At 36.0% G+C, this 18,392-nt stretch overlaps 1 protein-coding gene across 3 annotated transcripts; it reads left to right on the plus strand.

Annotated features, from left to right (window-relative positions):
* Window positions 1-1,538: 1,538 nt before the first annotated feature.
* On the plus strand, window positions 1,539-18,179 carry LOC127798224 (phosphoribosylaminoimidazole carboxylase, chloroplastic). 3 transcript variants are annotated; one of them, XM_052331633.1, is made up of 16 exons: window positions 1,539-1,915; window positions 2,535-2,776; window positions 2,870-2,985; window positions 4,286-4,348; window positions 4,448-4,586; window positions 5,454-5,509; window positions 6,190-6,263; window positions 6,435-6,582; window positions 6,697-6,870; window positions 7,949-8,036; window positions 8,131-8,247; window positions 15,332-15,429; window positions 15,559-15,676; window positions 15,756-15,850; window positions 17,099-17,205; window positions 17,422-18,179. In XM_052331633.1, the coding sequence occupies exons 1-16, from the start codon at window positions 1,701-1,703 to the stop codon at window positions 17,513-17,515; spliced, it is 1,944 nt and encodes a 647-aa protein (XP_052187593.1). In that variant the 5' UTR covers window positions 1,539-1,700; the 3' UTR covers window positions 17,516-18,179. The 3 variants fall into 3 exon arrangements, with proteins under 3 accessions (XP_052187593.1, XP_052187595.1, XP_052187596.1); XM_052331635.1 differs by having other exon boundaries at window positions 2,535-2,750; window positions 2,874-2,985; window positions 17,422-18,178; XM_052331636.1 differs by lacking the exon at window positions 1,539-1,915 and having other exon boundaries at window positions 2,584-2,750; window positions 17,422-18,178.
* The last annotated feature ends 213 nt before the right edge of the window (window positions 18,180-18,392 follow it).

Consider the following 18,392-nt stretch of genomic DNA (forward strand, 5'->3'; position numbering starts at 1 on the left):
TATTGCTGATCAAGGGGCTTCTTCTTAATCAACAATTGTGTTTTTGTACATTTATAAGGCATGGATTTTTCATTTCTTTAATTATATTAACATTTATAAGGTATCATTCAATCATTTATAATGTTAATTAACTTTTAATCATAACATTAATTTAAGAGTTGCCCACAATAATATCAAAACAAGATTTATCATGAATTTATAAAATTAGTATTTTCGTTCAAAATATATATAATAAAAATGTTATTGAATATATTATATATTTATCTTAATGTGAAATAAAATATAATACATAAATACATGAATATTGAAAATATTAAAATAATATTTTCAAATAATACCCCTACCGGCTGCTCTTCTCATAGATTTATGGATCAAAAATGCATTTGAAAAATACGGGCATATTACTTAAAACACTTGCAACATTTTTGATAATATTCATATTATAAAATTTTAAAATAAAAAATAAATCACGATCAAACCATTAATTACACAAACAGGTGTAAAACTGAGTTTTACATGAATAACTCAAATTGAAAAAAATCATGAGTAAAAAGAACAAAATATCATTATAATGATATTGTTGCAATAATTACAAGAAATATGATTTCTATTTATAGACTTAACACTTATCTATAGATATATATATATATAATTATATAAATTTATATTTTGATTAGAAGATAAACCACAAATAAAATAAACCTTTAATTCTAAATGTATTTCAATCATAATTAAATTTAAATTTCGAATCACAATTATCATATATATAATATATTGTAACATACCTTATATAAAATTTCCTCTATAGAGTATTTGGGGGAGATCCTCTTTAAAAGTCAATCTAGCTCTAGAAGAATGAATGCGTTATCTTTAAAGAGTTTTCGGGGACCTAGTCCCCCGAATACGTAAGTAACTTTTTGAAGGCTTTTTGGGGACAAGTTTCCCCTAATGCTTAAATAGTTTTTCGAAGATCTTTCGGAGACTAATTTCTTCATAGACTTGATTCTCTCGAAGCCTAACATAGTGATGGCCAAACACCCTCATTCGAAGGGTTGTGTCATGTGCTATTATGCATGTGTGTCATGTGTCTTATCCTGCCACATATCTTAGTTATTTGAGGGGTATAAATACCTCTTGACCCTCGTTTTTGAAATCTTACAATTAGATTCAAAAACTTCCTTCTAACATGGCCACATTTGACTTAAGTATCAAAAGGTTTGTTAAGTGTCTTCTACCTTACAAATTGAAAAACTTGAAAACTTATTCAGAAAACCTTTCACACAACTCTTTTAAAAGATTTTTTCGTATTTTTTTATATCTAAAGATTTTCTCTTTCAGAATCATCTTTCTGTGAGACATTTTTTGGATGATTCATTTTAAACAAATTTTGTTATTTCTTTTGTTTGAATTTTTTCAAAATAAATAAATGTCAATTGTTGTATTACGACAATAATAATATAATAATATATTTAATGTATTAAAAATAAATATTATCACACATAAATATGGAAATAACATTCCCATTTTAAATACAAATTCCCAATTTTCTCTCATTCTCTGTCGGCTCTCTCCTTCCTCGCCATCACTGTTTCTTCTTCTTCTTCTTCTTCTTCTTCTCTTCTTCAATCACTGAAAGCTCCCTGCTGCCCCGCACACAGCGAGTCTCGCCGCTGCCGGAGACGGTCGAAAGAGCTCGAGAGATGCTAAACCTGAGCCATTCTCCATCTCCGGCACTGCTTTCCGTACACCGCGCCGCGTCCACTCTCGCTTTCGCTTCAGATTCTCGTCGAGGATTGGCGTTAAAGGGTTGCAGCTTCGAGAACGGTTCGGTTTTCTTTTCTCCAATGCTGAAGCAATACACTCCTCCAGCCTTCCCCTGTCGAGCCTCCCCTAAAGCCCTCGAAACTTCTCAGAGGTATTGCAACTTCTTAATTGATATATATATATATATATATATATGCGCAGGTGTATTATTTTTTGAATGGTCAGTATATGCACATACCTTCAACTTGTTAATGATGGGCGTGTGTGTGTATGCTTGTTGATTGACACACAAAACCCACACAATCACACACGCACATAAGGACATATGAAGTTCTTAGAGCTTCAATCTGAAACAACCTCCGGCTTATCGAAGGAAAAAAAATGAAACAGTGTGCGAACTTTGGCTAGATTTATTAAAGTTGGCCCATTTGGTTCCGCATCATCTATTTAGGAGAGCAATTCAGACTTTTTCAGGTATTACGTTATTTGAATATACGTGCAGCTGCTTAAAATGGTTGAGGACCACTTAATATTTCTTTGTGAAAATATGTCTGTTCCGATGAAGGTATCAACACTAAATTTCCATAAAGAAAATCAAATTTTTAAGCGCCTGTATTCAGAAGATCATTCAAAGATATGAGAGCCTGTTTAGTTGTAAATTGATTGATTTCAAATTTGGATCATTTTGTGAATTGGATGTGCTGTCATATCTGTACATATTTTTGTATGTATTACTTTGGAATTGAATGGTTGCAATTGTGTTTGTGTAGGGAGGATGATTTACCCATACATGGACTATCAGAGATGGTTGTTGGAGTTCTGGGAGGAGGTCAGTTGGGTCGGATGCTGTGTCAGGCGGCATCCCAAATGGCAATTAAGGTAATTGTTTTGGACCCGATGGAGCATTGCCCTGCAAGTGCACTGTCACATTATCATATGGTTGGGAGCTTTGATGATAGTGCCACTGTTGAAGAATTCGCTAAAAGGTTGTATTTGAATGCCATTTCTGCAGGTTATGTTTTTAATTTGTTGTACTGTTGATTGCTCTACTGCTAGTATCATTCCTTCAAGCAATTTTTTTACAAGCTGGTTTCAATTTTGGTAGTTAGATGTGGAGTTTTAACAGTTGAAATCGAGCATGTTGATGTGGCCACACTAGAAAAGCTTGAACAACGAGGGGTAGATTGTCAACCTAAAGCTTCTACCATTCGGATTATCCAGGTTTATCTTCTTTTTATTCCAAGTCAAATTTTTTATCACCATAGAACAATGAGAAGGCATCTGAAAACATTCTGCAAGGCATGCATTATTGGCCAGTTATATTAATGAGAACCACATTTATTTAGGATTGAGTGATTCTATAAACCTTCACCCTTCTGAAGCCACCAAGTCACTCGTTTTGTTTTTTCCTTTGTCAATTGAGGACTTGCTACTGTGAGCACAGTGGTGATTTTCAGGAAAATATATTTTTTGGCTATTGTTATCCTAGGACCATGCGGAATTATCCTTAAGAGGATATATGCCTCTCTTAGCACTCTCAAATTCACCCAACAATAATAGGAATTGAGAACAGAAACATAAGCAATCAAAACAGAATGAAAATAAGAACAAGAAACAATCAAACCACAAGTAGTAGGCGCGGATTTATCCTGGTTCGGTTTCCTTTGAGGAAACCTACATCCAGCCTTCAAAGAGCCCTCCTAGCAGTCTTATTAAGGAAAAGAAAGACCAGTACAACAGCAAGATCTCCCCCCTATTCCCGAGTACAAAAATAGCAACTTCTCTCCCAAGATTACAAAGCTAAAAACAGAACTCTAGCCTTCCTCTCAGAGAATACAATACACTTGTTACAATAGAAGAGAATAGAATGGTCGCACACACCCCCTAGCACTCTATTTATAGAGTGGGCGGTTATCACTAGAGAAGAATTAGATATTCACAGTTTAACCCCCTCAATTTCCGTCAATTACAGTTTGAGATATAAACTTCTATCTAATTCTTCAATGGCCCTCTAGCACACTGCCATCACTCACTGCTTTCACTTTTCTTCTTCTTATACCATATACTCGAGACAATATTTCAACAACTATGGCTTTTGAAATTAAATGAATTACTGGATAACTGAGAAAATGACATGGTAAAAAATATACGGTTGTTCTCATCTTTTCTTCTTCTTCACAATTCATTTAAGGTTTTTCAGTCACTAAAATTTGCTTTTAATTTTTTTCCAATTTTGCTTACAGTGTGGATGCTTCCATATATTTTAAGTATGAATAAATATAGGGGTAATTGTTGGGTAGTCTGCAGGCCATCTGTTGGCTCTACCGAGAATCCCTACTTACAGATGTTCTGTTGCAACTATATTTAGTGTAAATAAATTTGGTGTTTTGGTGATTTATTTCTGTTTATGTATTCTTATAATATTCTTATGAATATGGATGTCTTTAATGTTTATTTAGACAGTAATAAGACCTGCTTTGATGATGAAATTTAAATATTTGACCTTTTTTACCCTTTTCAGGATAAATATATGCAGAAAGTTCATTTTTCTGGCCATGGCATTCCTCTTCCTGAATTTATGCAGGTTGGTTACTGTTAATAAAATTTTAGACAAACTCTAATTATTGGTTCACCTTTTTCTTCAGATATCCTAGATTTTTCATAAAAAATATATATTAAACAGATAGATGATCTTGAAAGTGCAAAACGAGCTGGTGACCTATTTGGGTATCCTCTAATGATAAAGAGTAAAAGGCTTGCTTATGATGGACGTGGAAATGCTATTGCCAAGAGTGAAGAGGAGATTTCTTCTGCAGTAAATGGTAAGATGTTCAATTGTCTACGTCAATTGCAATTTTAGTCTTAATATAGCAATTAGTATAATTTCCTGATTGCTTCTATTTTGCCACGAGCTCCATTTATCCGATTGATAGCAATTGTATCTCAAAGTGTTGGTGTTTACTTTTTGGGTGGTATGACTGTTATTACTTCACAACTTTAAGTCAGCTTTAACAACTTTTGGAAATTGGAACTATTATTTACAGCAGAGGGTAATGATGGTTATTAAATAAGAGGAGACTGTGATTTGTTTAGTTTCAGCATGCATACAATATTTTTGGAGAAATGTCTGCTTTCTGGTTGTTAAAGATAAGGAGACTAAATTTGATTAATTTTAGAATTTATGCTGTTTTTCTGGAGGAATATGTTTGTTGATCAGGTATGAAGCTAGCATAATTATAAGTTACTTTCCCATATGAGAAATGGAAATGTGTATATATGTCTTATATGCATTGAATTTTTTTTTTTTTTTAGGGGGGGGGGGGGGGGGGGGGGGGGGATGGGTCGTAAGTGTTAGAGATGGATGGGCCACAAACATCTCTTCCTTACTCAATTAACTTCAGAGAACTTAGGAAGCCTAATGGCTAAGGATCCTTTATAGAAACCATCTTCTGGACCTATTGATAGCTGGGGGTCTTCTTTCCTTTGGTATCTGGAGGGACTTCATGAAATTTGGGAAATCTTTTTTGACCTGCTGAGTACTCCATATTCTTGTTTTTCCTGACATTATCATTCAAGCTCCATATATAGCTCAACTATTCTATTCTATAAAATGCCACCAGTTTTTAGGTTATTATTTTCTTAATTTAAGGATTATATTTTGACTCTGAGCGTTAAAATTTTCTTTGCAGCCCTTGGAGGCTATGATCGAGGATTATATGTTGAGAAATGGGCACCATTCATAAAGGTTTGCTTTAGAACATGTCTGTGTAGTCATAGTCTTGTCTATGTAACTTATCAGTATAATTTGGTTCCAAGGGTTTGATACATGCCTATTTTATAGTCATAGCCTTGTCTATGTAACTTAGTATATTTTTCCTGAGTGTAAGGGATTATATTTTCTCTCTCTCAAGTTCTTGACTCCTAGTTGTACAGATTCCTGAACATGTTTCTAGGAATTTCCATGTAGTTTCCTGCAGTTCTTTGACCTAAAATGTGCTATGATATTTTCATATTTGGTAAGTAAATAGAAGAAATGAATACGTTATTATTTCTTTCTTCAATTAATTTTCAATGGTGTTGTCTAATATGCCTAGTTATTATAACTTAGAATGCAATTGATTATTCTTTTTTCATTTTTATTTTGAGATTTCGCCCTTGAGGAATGAGAAGTGGTGGTATGCTGTTAATGTCAGTATTTAGAAGTTTGATTCTGACAGAATTATGCTTTTCATTAAGTGCAATTTGTTGCTGATCTGCTTTTTTCTTTTTTTTTGGGGGGGGGGGGGGGGGTGGAATAAGGGGATGGGAATTTGTTTAAGATATTGGCCTATACACTTTTTCGTGTGCATATTTTTCATTTCTGCTTCATTTAAGGTACAGATCATAGTGCAAATAATCACTAATGGCTTTTCTTCCCCATTGTAGGAGCTAGCTGTCATTGTAGCTAGAGGGCGAGATAATTCTATCCTGTGTTATCCTGTTGTTGAAAGCATTCACAGGTAAGATATCAACTTGAGTGGTTTGCATAGTTTTTTCTTGCTACCTTCCCTTTGCTTCTATCTCAAACTCTGATGATGATGATTGTGTCAGCGCATATTTTCTTTTGATCTCTATATTCAATAAATGACTAAATGTGATTCCTTCACTTGAGAGTCTTTATGTTTTCGCAGAGAAAACATATGTCACATTGTTAAGGCACCAGCTAATATACCATGGAAGATCAGGAAACTGGCAACTGATGTTGCCTACAAAGCTGTTAGTTCATTGGAGGGTGCTGGTGTGTTTGCAGTGGAATTGTTTTTGACGGGGGATGGTCAGGTCATATAATCTTCTTTCAAATGCTTATGCTTTAATTTTGGACACTTTGTTGGATTTTCCCAGTTTCAAGAAGTTTGCTGAGTTTGGATTTTGATCTGTTATTTGTTTGAACAGATTTTGCTAAATGAAGTAGCTCCTAGGCCTCACAATAGCGGGCACCATACAATTGAATCTTGCTTCACTTCACAGTTTGAGCAGCATTTGCGGGCAGTTGTTGGTCTTCCACTGGGTGATCCATCAATGAAAACTCCAGCTGCTGTTATGTACAATATACTGGGTGAGGATGAGGTAAATTCTTTCCTTCTCTGAGGTTGTCTACTTCGCAATTTCTAGGAAATTAACTTCCAGAACTAGTATTAAATAACAACTAGATCTTTAGTGAAAGCTGCTTTTTAGATAACCAAGAGTTTATATTCTACTGTCAAGTGAAGAAATAGTATGCATAATGTGAAGAAATAAGTGGAGGACTTTCTGTTTGCTATTTCTTTTCATATTATCTGGTGTATTTAGAAAGAAAGAAATATTAGATGTTTTGGATGAATTGAAAGTTCTCATTTTTGTTTTAAGAGAAATATTCTCATTTACACGTTCTATTGGCTAGTGGGGAGTTGTCTTTTCCTATTGAATCATTTGTAGGGTTACTAGATTCTCTTGATTTTCAGATTGTGTTATGCTACTTTTTGTGTTAGGGTTTTCCCCTTAAAGCAGTTTTCTAAACATGCGTTTACCATTTAAAAAAAATGAAATCTACCTAGAGATTAAGGCATGCTCATGTGAGCTGCTAGATAAGAGATAGCAGAATGTTATAAACAGGATAATGCAGCAAGCCAATACTTTAATCTAAGAACACTAAGAAAATGAGAAAAATGTGACATGAAAAGAGATATGATTGCTGTGGCTTGATAAAGCATGATATTTTTTGACACAAGGATTCAATGAAGGATATCTGCTTTTTCTGTTGTTTGTTTCTTTTAAGCTTTGTTTACTGTGTTGGACATTCCAAAGTTCTAATTTCTTATAGGCATTAAGTAATGATCTTGTAGAATTGAACTACACATTTAGTTATGACATACCAAGGTATCAACATACATGTGGATCATGGAAGTTTAGGCAAACATGCTGAAGAAAATGGTAGCCTTGCATATCTATATGTCCCATCGTTATGTTGTCCATGCATTCATCTTTTTTTTTTTTTTGACTCGTCCCTGAAAATTTTACCTAATTTCTTATGTTCTTATAAGTTCATATTAAATTATCTGCAAATATTTTCTGGAAACATTGAAATTTATTCTGCTCTTAATTTTATGATTCAAGGAGATACACTGACAAGTTAGAGTTAATATATTGCCTCTTATTATGTACCCAGGGAGAACCAGGTTTTGTTCTTGCCCATCAACTGATTGGAAGGGCTTTAGGTATCACAGGGGCAACTGTTCATTGGTATGATAAACCAGGTTAGCTCTGTTGACTAATTGGTGCATGTTTATCATGTTTGGGATGCTCCATTTTTCTTCCAATAGTTCATTTTATTTGTATATGATATTGCAGAAATGCGAAAGCAACGGAAGATGGGTCATATCACTATAGTTGGCCCATCTGTGGGAATTGTTGAGGCACGGTTAAAATCAATGCTAAATGAAGAAACTATGGATGGTCAGAGTGCAGGTCAGTTCTGTAGGCATGATATTTTAGCACATTAATGCAGCAATTGGAGTCAGATTGGGAGTATTTGCATGTTTATTTTCATATGCACACAGAAAGATAGGCAGCGGAATTTGTTGTTTAATTTTTCCTAAAAGTGCATAGGGGTTAATGGAAGCTTTTGACTGTAGAGTTTTTGATTCATTTTCCAGAGAAACCTTTTCTTATTTCCTTCCTTTTGTTACTGTGTATCTGTGTATATTTAAGTTATGTTTTTATCTTGTAGTTAGCTACAGAGGCAAGGCATATTCCCCCTATTTTTTTATAGAGCGTCCCCCCCTCCTCCCCTCCCTTTCCTCCTCTTGATGGCAGTCTTTCGTGCTATATTTACCTATAGACAAAGGTTTGATTGTTCTCATAGATCCATTAAAGCATGTTAAGCTGGGAAAGCTGTCTTTGGTATTTGATACTGACTCTAGGCTAGGAAAGGAAATTGCTATACAGTTTATGCTTCTAATTGTAGGACTACAAGGTTTTGCTTGAGTGCCTGTGTCAGGGTGTATTTCCTGGAAACTGCCTTTGGCATCTAAAAATGATTAGCAGCTACAAAAGCAAATTGCTATATTATATGCTTGTGTAGCTGTTTCAATGAGTATAAGATTTTGCATGAAGTGCCTGTGTCTGTGGAAGCATCTAAAGTTTTGTGATAGTATTGTTTGCTGTTGCTGTTTTTGTTTTCGTGTATTTCCTGCTGTTTTTTGGTTGTTGTAGTATATCTGTTGTATTAGCATTAGTGCTGCTTTGTTGTATTAGTTATTGTTGAGATGGTGCCTCTTTCATGTGTAATGAGCTGCCTATTTAAGTAGCTCTAAGGTTCTTTCTCTAAGGTTAAGTCTTCATTTTCTCTGCAATACAATTTATGACTCCTCTCGTTCTTCTCTCCTATTTGCTTCTTTATGCCCTAGGGTTTCCGTTTCACGATATCAGAGCCATTGCTCTAACCTGATGGCCTCAAATCCCACTCTCAGCTCCTCCTCTTCTCCTCCTCCTTATCAACCGCCTCTCAATCTGATTTTTCAGCAGTTGCCAAAGCTTTCAATTTCATTTTGATCAAACTTGACTCCAGTAATTACATCTTCTTGAAAACTCAAGTTCTCACCGCAGTCCAAGCCTTTCATCTAGTGTCTTTCCTCAATAAAATGTCTCCTCCGACAAAGTTTCTACTCAATCTAGAAGGAGGAGAAGCAGGTAGTCAATCCGGAGTATTTGAGCTGGATCCAATTTGATTAGCTCCTATTGGGATAGCTCTTCTCCACCATCGATAAGGAAGTGCTTGCACAGGTGATTCACTGTTGTGATGTTTTGAGAGAAAAATGTTGTGTTCACTTATTCACAATTGGTATATCTATATATACCAATAAGGTACAACTAGGTAAAGCACTAGGTACAACCTTATCTCTGTTATATATATATATATATATTACACATACATATATGTACAACACTATATATAATATACTAATTCTAACACTCCTTCTCAAGCGGGCGCGTATCTATCATATGTGCCTAGCTTGGTACAAATATAGGCAAGTCGTGGACCCGTAATGGTTTGGTAAGAAGATCAGCCAGCTGGTCATTAGAGTTAACAAATGACGTACTTATCTCTCTAGAAATCAATTTCTGTCTCACAAAATGACAATCTCTATGTATTTGATCCACTCATGAAAAACTGGATAAGAGGCAATATGAAGAGCCGATTGATTATCACAAATAAGTTGCATAGGTCCTAAATCTCTAAACTTCAACTCGTAAGAAGTTGGTTGAGCCAAATCAACTCACATGTGGCTAAAGCCATAGCTTGATATTTCTCTTCTACACTAGATCTAGCCACCACATTCTGCTTCTTATTCTTCCAAAACACCAAATTTCCTCCAATTAGAATACAATAACCTGAGGTAGAGCGCCTATCTATGAGACAACTAGCCCAATCTGCGTAAGTATATCCAACAACCTGTTTGTGTCATTTGTTCTCAAAGAGCACGCCTTTACTAGGAGCACTTTTACTGTATCTCAAGATATGCACTAAAGCTTGCCAGTGACTATCACATGGAGAGTCCAAGAATTGACTTACCACACTAACAACAAAAGAGATGTATGGCCGTGTGATGGTGAGATAATTAAGCTTCCCAACCAGTCTCCTATATCACCAAGGATCCTCTAATGACTCCCCCTGTCCTGGTACAAGCATAACATTAGGATCCATAGAAATATCTATAGGCTGGGAATCAAGCATACCAGTCTCTTCCAAAATATCTAAAGCATACTTCCTTTGAGAGATGCACATGCCATGGGCAGATTGAGCTCACCTCAATGCGAAGAAAATACTTAAACTTGCCTAAATCTTTGGTCTGAAAATAAGAATGCAAGTGAGTCTTCAATTGCCCAATACCAACGTCATCATCTCATGTGATAATAATGTCATCTACATATACCACCAATAATATGACTCCACCAAGAGAATGGTGATAGAAAACAAAATGATCAGCTTCATTTCTACTCATACCGAAAGATTGGATGACCGAATTGAAGCGACCATACCAGCACCGAGCAACAAAACCAAGGGGTTGCTCCATAAACACTTCCTCTTGAAGGTTGCCGTGAAGAAAAACGTTTTTAACATTCAGCTGAGAAAGAGGCCATTGCTGAATAGCAGCTATAGCAAGAAAAACACGAACAAAAGCAATCTTAGCCACAAGAAAGAATGTATCACCATAATCCAAGCCAAAAAATTTCATAATGTTGTGGTTGATTAGCTGAGATGGGTTTAACCTTGCTGTCTCATGCTCATATGCCTCTTAAATTTTGGGTGGAAGCCTTTTAAACAGCAGTGCATCTTATTAATCTGCTTCCTTCATCATCTCTAAAGTCCTGTATACTATTTGAACTGTTATATCACAAAAAACCTAACTACTCGATCCTTCAACCTTTTGGCTATGCTTGCTTTCCTTACTTTCGTCCCTATCACAAGCACAAATTTGATTTCCATTCTACCAAGTGTGTTTTTCTTGGTTATTGTCACATCCAAGTTGTATATAAGTGCTTGCATCCATCAGGAAAATTGTATGTATCTAGACATGTACAGTTCAATCCTAGTGATTTTCCCTACCCCACTTTGTTTTCTACTTCCTTTTCTTCCCTACATTAGTCATCAGGATTAAATGGGTATTCTACTGCCTTTTTGGAACCTACCTCCTCCGCTTTTAATTCTTCAATGTGTCCTCAAGTAGCACAGTTTTTGGCCCCAGCACCGTCTAGTGTTGTCTCTAGTGGTACATGTGACAGTTCAGCTCCGTCTATTGGTACCTCACAAGAGCTCCAACCTTCTATTATTCAGTCACCAAAACCTCCCATCTATCTACCCAAGCCTAAACCTGTCCCAACATCTTCCATTCACCCTATGATCACAAGATCAAAGTCTAAACAACTAGTTGCTCCTTCTCCCCATGCCTTAGTGAGTTCTCTTAAACCTAGTTCAGTTCGTGAGGCTCTTTTAGACTCACGATGGGTTTAGGCCATGGAAGAAGAGTACACAGCTTTGCAAAGAAATAATACTTGGGAGTTGGTTTCTTTTTCTCAGAATATGAACTTAATTGGCTGTAAATGGGTTTTTTGAGTGAAATATAATGCTGATGGGTCCATTCTTAAGTATAAGGCCAGGCTAGCTTCCTAGGGATTTCTTCAAACTCCAGAAGTGGACCATGCTAAACTTTCAGCCTGGTAGTTAAGGCTCCAACCATTAGAATTCTCTTTTCTTTAGCGGCCACCTTTGGTTGGGAGATCCTACAAGTTGATGTTAACAACGCTTTCCTTAATGAAGATCTAACTGAGACTGTTTTTATAGCTCAACCTGAAGGGTTTATAAGCTCTCAGTTTCCTACTCATGTATGTCGGTTGAAGAAATTGAGAACAACATTACAAAATTGGGGATTTGTTAGGGTTGTGTCAGATGTTTCTTTGTTTATCAAGAAGACAACTGGTTATGTGTTCTTTGTCTTGGTATACGTTGATGATATTCTCATCACAGGTTTAGATTCCATAGCCCTTAGATCCTGTATTCATGACTTGGACACATTTCACTCTTAAGACCCTTGGCTTTGTGAATTACTTCCTAGGGTTTGAAGCATATAGGGATGGCAGTGATATATATCTAACTCAGTCCAAGTATGTTGTTGATTTATTGAAAAAGGCTGCTATGCAAGATTGCAAGCCTTGTGCAACTCCTATGACTGCTAGGATTTCTTTAACTAATGAAGGAGAGTCATTTTATAATCCATCTTTGTACAAAACTCTTATTGGTTCCTTGCAGTACCTACCATATACTCGCCCGGACATAGCCTTTACAATGAATAAATTGAGCCAATTTTTATTCATTCCTAAGTCTCAACATTGGTTAGCTTGTAAGAGACTACTTGGATATCTTAAAGGGACTATTGGCTTGGGGTTGGTCTTCTCTCCTTCACCGGATGATCTATCCTTACAAGTTTATACAGATGCAGACCATGCTGGCCTGCAAAGTGACTAGATGATCTACTAGTGGTTTTGTGTCTATCTTGGAAGAAATCTTATTGTCAGGGGGTCCAAGAAACAATCAGTTGCTGCTAGATCAATTGGGGAGGCTGAGCATCGAGCAGTTGCCCTAGGTGTGACAGAATTGATGTGGCTGACATCTCTATTTATGGAGTTGGGATATCCGTGTGTTGCTACTCCTATAGTGTGGAGTGACAATTTGGCTACCAAGAGCATGACTAAAAATCCGGTCTTTCATTCTTGAACCAAGCATGTTGAGATTGATGTATATTTTGTCCGTGAGAAGGTAGAAAGTGGTGAAGTGGAGATCAAATATGTTCCAACATCTGATTAGGTGGCTGATATTCTCACTAAAGGATTGCTTAGAGACCGGTTCTTGTTTCTGTGTCAGAAGCTTGGTTTGAAGATGTCCCCTGTGTATGATGATTCTAGGGTTGCTGCAGGACTGCCCAAGAATAAGTGCTCAACTTCCATGGAGCCTGATTTGAGGGGGAGTGTGGAAGCATCTAAAGTTTTGTGATAGTATTGTTTGTTGTTGCTGTTTTTGTTTTCGTGTATTTCCTGTTGTTGTTTGGTTGTTGTAGTATATCTGTTGTATTAGCATTAGTGCTGCTTTGCTGTATTAGTTATTGTTGAGGCGATGCCTCTTTCATGTGTAATGAGCTACCTAGTTAAGCAGCTCTTAGGTTCTTTCTCTAAGGTTAAGTCTTCCTTTTCTCTGCAATACAATTTATGACTCCTCTCGTTCTTTCTTATCTCCTGTTTGTTTCTGTCATTTCTTTGTGCCCTAGGATTTCTGTTTCAGTGTCAATCATGAACTAAAATGAGCATAGGTTTGTCATATGTGTTATACGCCAATATGCCTATCAAAATGCAATATCCCAGTAGTTTCATAAATGTTGCAAGACTGAAAAGTGGAACAATAAAGATGCTTGCCTGACAGTACCCGCTTGTCCCCTTTTCACAGAACATGTGTAAATTGTCAGAGGAGGCACTTTTTTTTTGCAACAGCACTTGGGAAGAGTTGCACTATCACTATGTATATAATGTCATATATCATATAATAGCAATAAAAGGAGAAAAACAAAAAAGGTGGACAATATTAATATTAACTATGATGTGCCCTTTGGTCCTAACAAAAAAGAAAATCTTTTGTGATTAACATGATATCTGAGTCTGCTACTGCTACTGCATTTTATACCAACTCTAAAATGAATTGTTATGGGATCTTAAGGGTGAAAACGGATTCTTTTGGATTGAAAAATAAGTAAACATTTAAGAAAAGAATGACCCAAAAAGGGGGAAGCCCCATACAGAGAACTGAAACAAGCCGCACACTAAGAGAGATAATCAACAAAACACCAAGAGGACTGTAAGAGCAAATGGGGATCCTTCCTAATGTCCCACCATACGAATGCCATGCAGATGATAATGATCCTACATGGAAACTGTATGGACCCTAGTTCTGGACGTTCTAGATATGTCTGGTACTCTTCTGAATATTCTAGAGCTAGATATTTTGATGTACTTGAAGTCTCACTCAATCTTAGCTGTTGAATCTGGAATATGGTTGCTACAGTCCATTAAAGAAGTGAAAGGCCTATATATGGGGGACCTCTCATTTATACTTGTTCATACAATCCCTGCGAGCAATACAATTCTCATTATCACAGACTCTCTCCCCCTCTAACCCTGTGTGCCTAAGAGTGTGGGTTGAAATACTGACTGAGTCATTCCCAAGAGGGTGACTTCGTGCTAAGTGTGGGTAAAGTTGTCTTAAATTCCAAAAGAAGGGAAACAAGCATGATCCCTTTCAGGTGACAAATTTGAGTCTCTAAACCCTGAAGGACTCTTATATTCCTGTCTCAGCAAATGTGCCTCAAGATACAAAAAGGAGTAGTCTTAATTCCGGAGTCTGTCTCCCATTTGGGCAGGCTGAAATCCACAATGCCAAAACATCTGTCACTGAAATTGGCATCAGACATTGTACATCAGAAAGATTAGAAAAAGTCTCCAAACATCATGAATGCTGTAAATTACAAAACTAAATGATATTGACTCCCAACACTTTCCTCAAAAAACATCAATTCACCACCATCTAACCCTGTTTTCTCAAATTATCATGCCAAGAGATAAGATCCAAAAAGAAAAGGACATTCTAGGAGGAACATTATTTCTCCACTTATTCCAAGAAAACGCCTCTCTACTTCTGTTGCTAAGGGCCATATAGAATGAGCAGTAGAAAAGGCTGTGTGGTTCTCCAGACCCATCTGTCCTGCCTCACTCAAGTGATTTTAGAAAAATCAAACAACTCTGGCTGCAACAATTGTCCAACCCAAACGGCATGGTATTTGTAGCTGGCTTGTTGCAAGTATGAGAATATATCAATGAACTTCTATGATAACGTTGCCTAAACAAAGATGCCAAAATTTTGTATTCCTTTTCCTTTCATTCAGGATTGTCTGTCATTCTGCTACATGAAGTTTTGCACTAATGCTGTTCAGCATCATTTCCTTGACAGTCACACCACGTGTTGGGATCATTATGGGCTCTGATTCTGATCTTCCTGTTATGAAGGATGCTGCAAGGATTTTGAATATGTTTGGTGTTCCTAATGAGGTCACTTTTTTTTTTCTTTCCTTCTTATTTTTTATTTCTAAGTTTTGATTTAGCGTTTCAGGCTTTCAGCTCTCATAGTTAAGCAAGTTGTCTGTATGTAATTATTGAATTCATGAATTTATTGCACAGGTGAAAATAGTGTCAGCACACCGGACCCCCGAACTGATGTTTTCTTATGCTTCGTCTGCTATGGAACGAGGCATTCAGGTCATCATTGCTGGTGCTGGTGGTGCTGCCCATTTGCCAGGTTATTGTATAAATAAATACTCATTTAAATTTTTCTTTGAATGATAGATGAAAATTGACATGCCCTTTTCCATGTTTAGGCATGGTAGCTGCACTGACCCCCTTGCCTGTTGTTGGTGTTCCTGTCCGTGCTTCGTCACTGGACGGACTTGATTCACTACTATCAATAGTTCAGGTATACTACATTTTTTTGTTTTTTGCTAATTTGTTCTGGTATACTTTTTCCCAACTTCTTCACAAGTGCAATTTTTAACATGATGTTCTAAGCTTGTTATGGACTCGCCCGAGTAGCATCAATTCCAAAACCATACCTTCATTACCTCCTTTCAGTGTAAGGACGCATCATTTTGTGGTTTGGAGACAATGGAGCTAAATTGCAAGTAAAAGTTCATCAGGGAGAGTGTGAAGCTAAGAATCACCAATGTGGATATTGGCATGGGCACAAACACATGATGCCACAATTTGAAAAAAAAAAAAAAAAAAGGGTTGAAGGACATGAAAAGAAAATTATATATTTTTTATTTTTCGACCAGTATGTTATTGACACAATTAAAAAGCATAAAAATATTGAAAAAGCATCACTAAATCAACATACAAATACCATTCAATCTATAATATGATAATATATAAAATATTAAAAGAATACCGGTAGTCCAACTTTAAGATACCATAAAAATCTATAAGAATGGTAACATATACATCATTCAACATTCCAAAGAAATATAACCATCTTTGTTGGAGATGTCTTTAGACTTTATATTGTGTTGTTATTCTTTACACACTGCATTTGTAGAATTTTAACGCAAAAAAATTTTTTAGACACTAAAACTCTTATCAAAAACTCCACTTTATCCTTGTGCATGTCCAACCTATTATAACATGCATGTCCTTCTATGTGTCTTACAAGTGCTCAAGAATGAAAATCATAATAAAAAAATCAGGGCATGCCATTTGGCACGCCCAATACATATATTGGCATGTTGAGGAGTACTCATTTCCAGCCCCAGGTCACAGTTATGACCACTCAAAATGAATGGCTTGTCCTTCTTATGTGGGAAACGTAATGTATATAAATAAGTTAGTCATCTCTTGGCTAACCAATTTCCTCAAAACCAAACCTTTAAATGGGTGATATAGTGGGTTTTTTCTTTTTTTATTTTTTTTATTTTACCCTTTTTTTTCTTTGTAATACTACTTGCATAATACAGTACAAAATATGCTGCTCTATTGTTTTCTCCGGATGTACTTTTGTTTCTCCTTCTCGGATGTCATGCTGCCCAATCAGTGTGGTACATGACTTGGCAGCTCTGTATCTTTTCTTAATCCATATACATCATACTGCCATATTTTTTTAGTTATGCATGTTGTTAAACGCATGAATTTAACTACCCTTATAGACCAGGATCATTTTCCTAATATGCAGATGCCAAGGGGAGTTCCTGTTGCGTCAGTTGCAATAAATAATGCAACCAATGCAGGCTTGCTAGCAGTAAGAATGTTGGGAGTCGGTGATGTTGACCTCCAAGCTAGGTTGGGCTTTCTCTCCTCTTTCACACATTCATACAAGTTCTTTTTGTCACTCCGAGAATAATGGATCTGGAATTTTCTATTTCAATGTTATTGTATTTGTAGGGATAGATCAATAGATAGATAGTAAAACAGACGAATGCACATAAACCTCTACAGTGGGTAAAAATCTATACTGGCTTAGTTGAACCCATTTCTGATGATGCTATGTTTGCACAGAATGTCTCAATACCTAGAAGACACCAAACATGATGTCCTACTAAAGGCTGAGAAGCTCGAAATGGATGGCTGGGAGACCTACCTAAATCCATAGGTTTGACAAATCTTTGGGTTTGTATTGCTCACCTAGAAATCGGAGTTCGAAGGAATTCCAATCAACATTTGAAGAATTGTCTTCAACAAGAGAATTCCAACTGAGGCATCGACGGAATTCCTCCAAATCCTGAAATCACTGCCCGAAATGGTGGCTTGGGAACTCAGACTAACAGTTGAAGAAAACTGCCAAAATTGTTTCATTGAAGAATGCATATTTTCGGGATCTTGAGTCTTGATTCATCTGAATGAAACCTAGCAAACAATTCATGAGAAGAATGTGAAAATTTTGTACTTTCTTTCCCTTTTCTTTTGTTTTACATTTTCAATTTATAATGGGATGGTTCCTGGATTGATCAGTAGCTGGAGTGGTAAGTTAAGGAGGCTGATGTGGTTTAAATTTTATCTTTGCTTGAGATATTGACAAAAGCTTTAGCTTTGATGGATTCAAATGTACTGAAAATCTTGAGTTGATGTAACCAAACTGGTCACTGGGGCCACTGATTGAACTTAACACTTGGCCCAGAATCACTGACACCAGCAGGCTGGTTTTGCAGAATCCAGTAATAAGGTGTGGAAATAGAACTTCAAACTCAGCCAAGTGTTTGGTTTGAAAATATCATGGTGTTCAAAACATTTCCTTTCCCGTAAAGGATATCTATGTCCTTTGAGTAATATAATAGAGTGGGGAATGATTTTTTGAACATGGATACATCTGTATTTTTGTTCTTTATATTTTTATATTTTTATTTTATGATTATGTAATTTTTTTATTATTTTAATTATATTTTTAAATTAATTTAATTTTTATATTTTAATTTTTGTGTGTAATAATTTGTATTTTTTATTATTTTAATTATACTTTTAGATTTATATTT

The sequence above is a fragment of the Diospyros lotus genome, chromosome 3 (assembly GCF_014633365.1).
Source record: "Diospyros lotus cultivar Yz01 chromosome 3, ASM1463336v1, whole genome shotgun sequence".
Taxonomy (NCBI): domain Eukaryota; kingdom Viridiplantae; phylum Streptophyta; class Magnoliopsida; order Ericales; family Ebenaceae; genus Diospyros; species Diospyros lotus.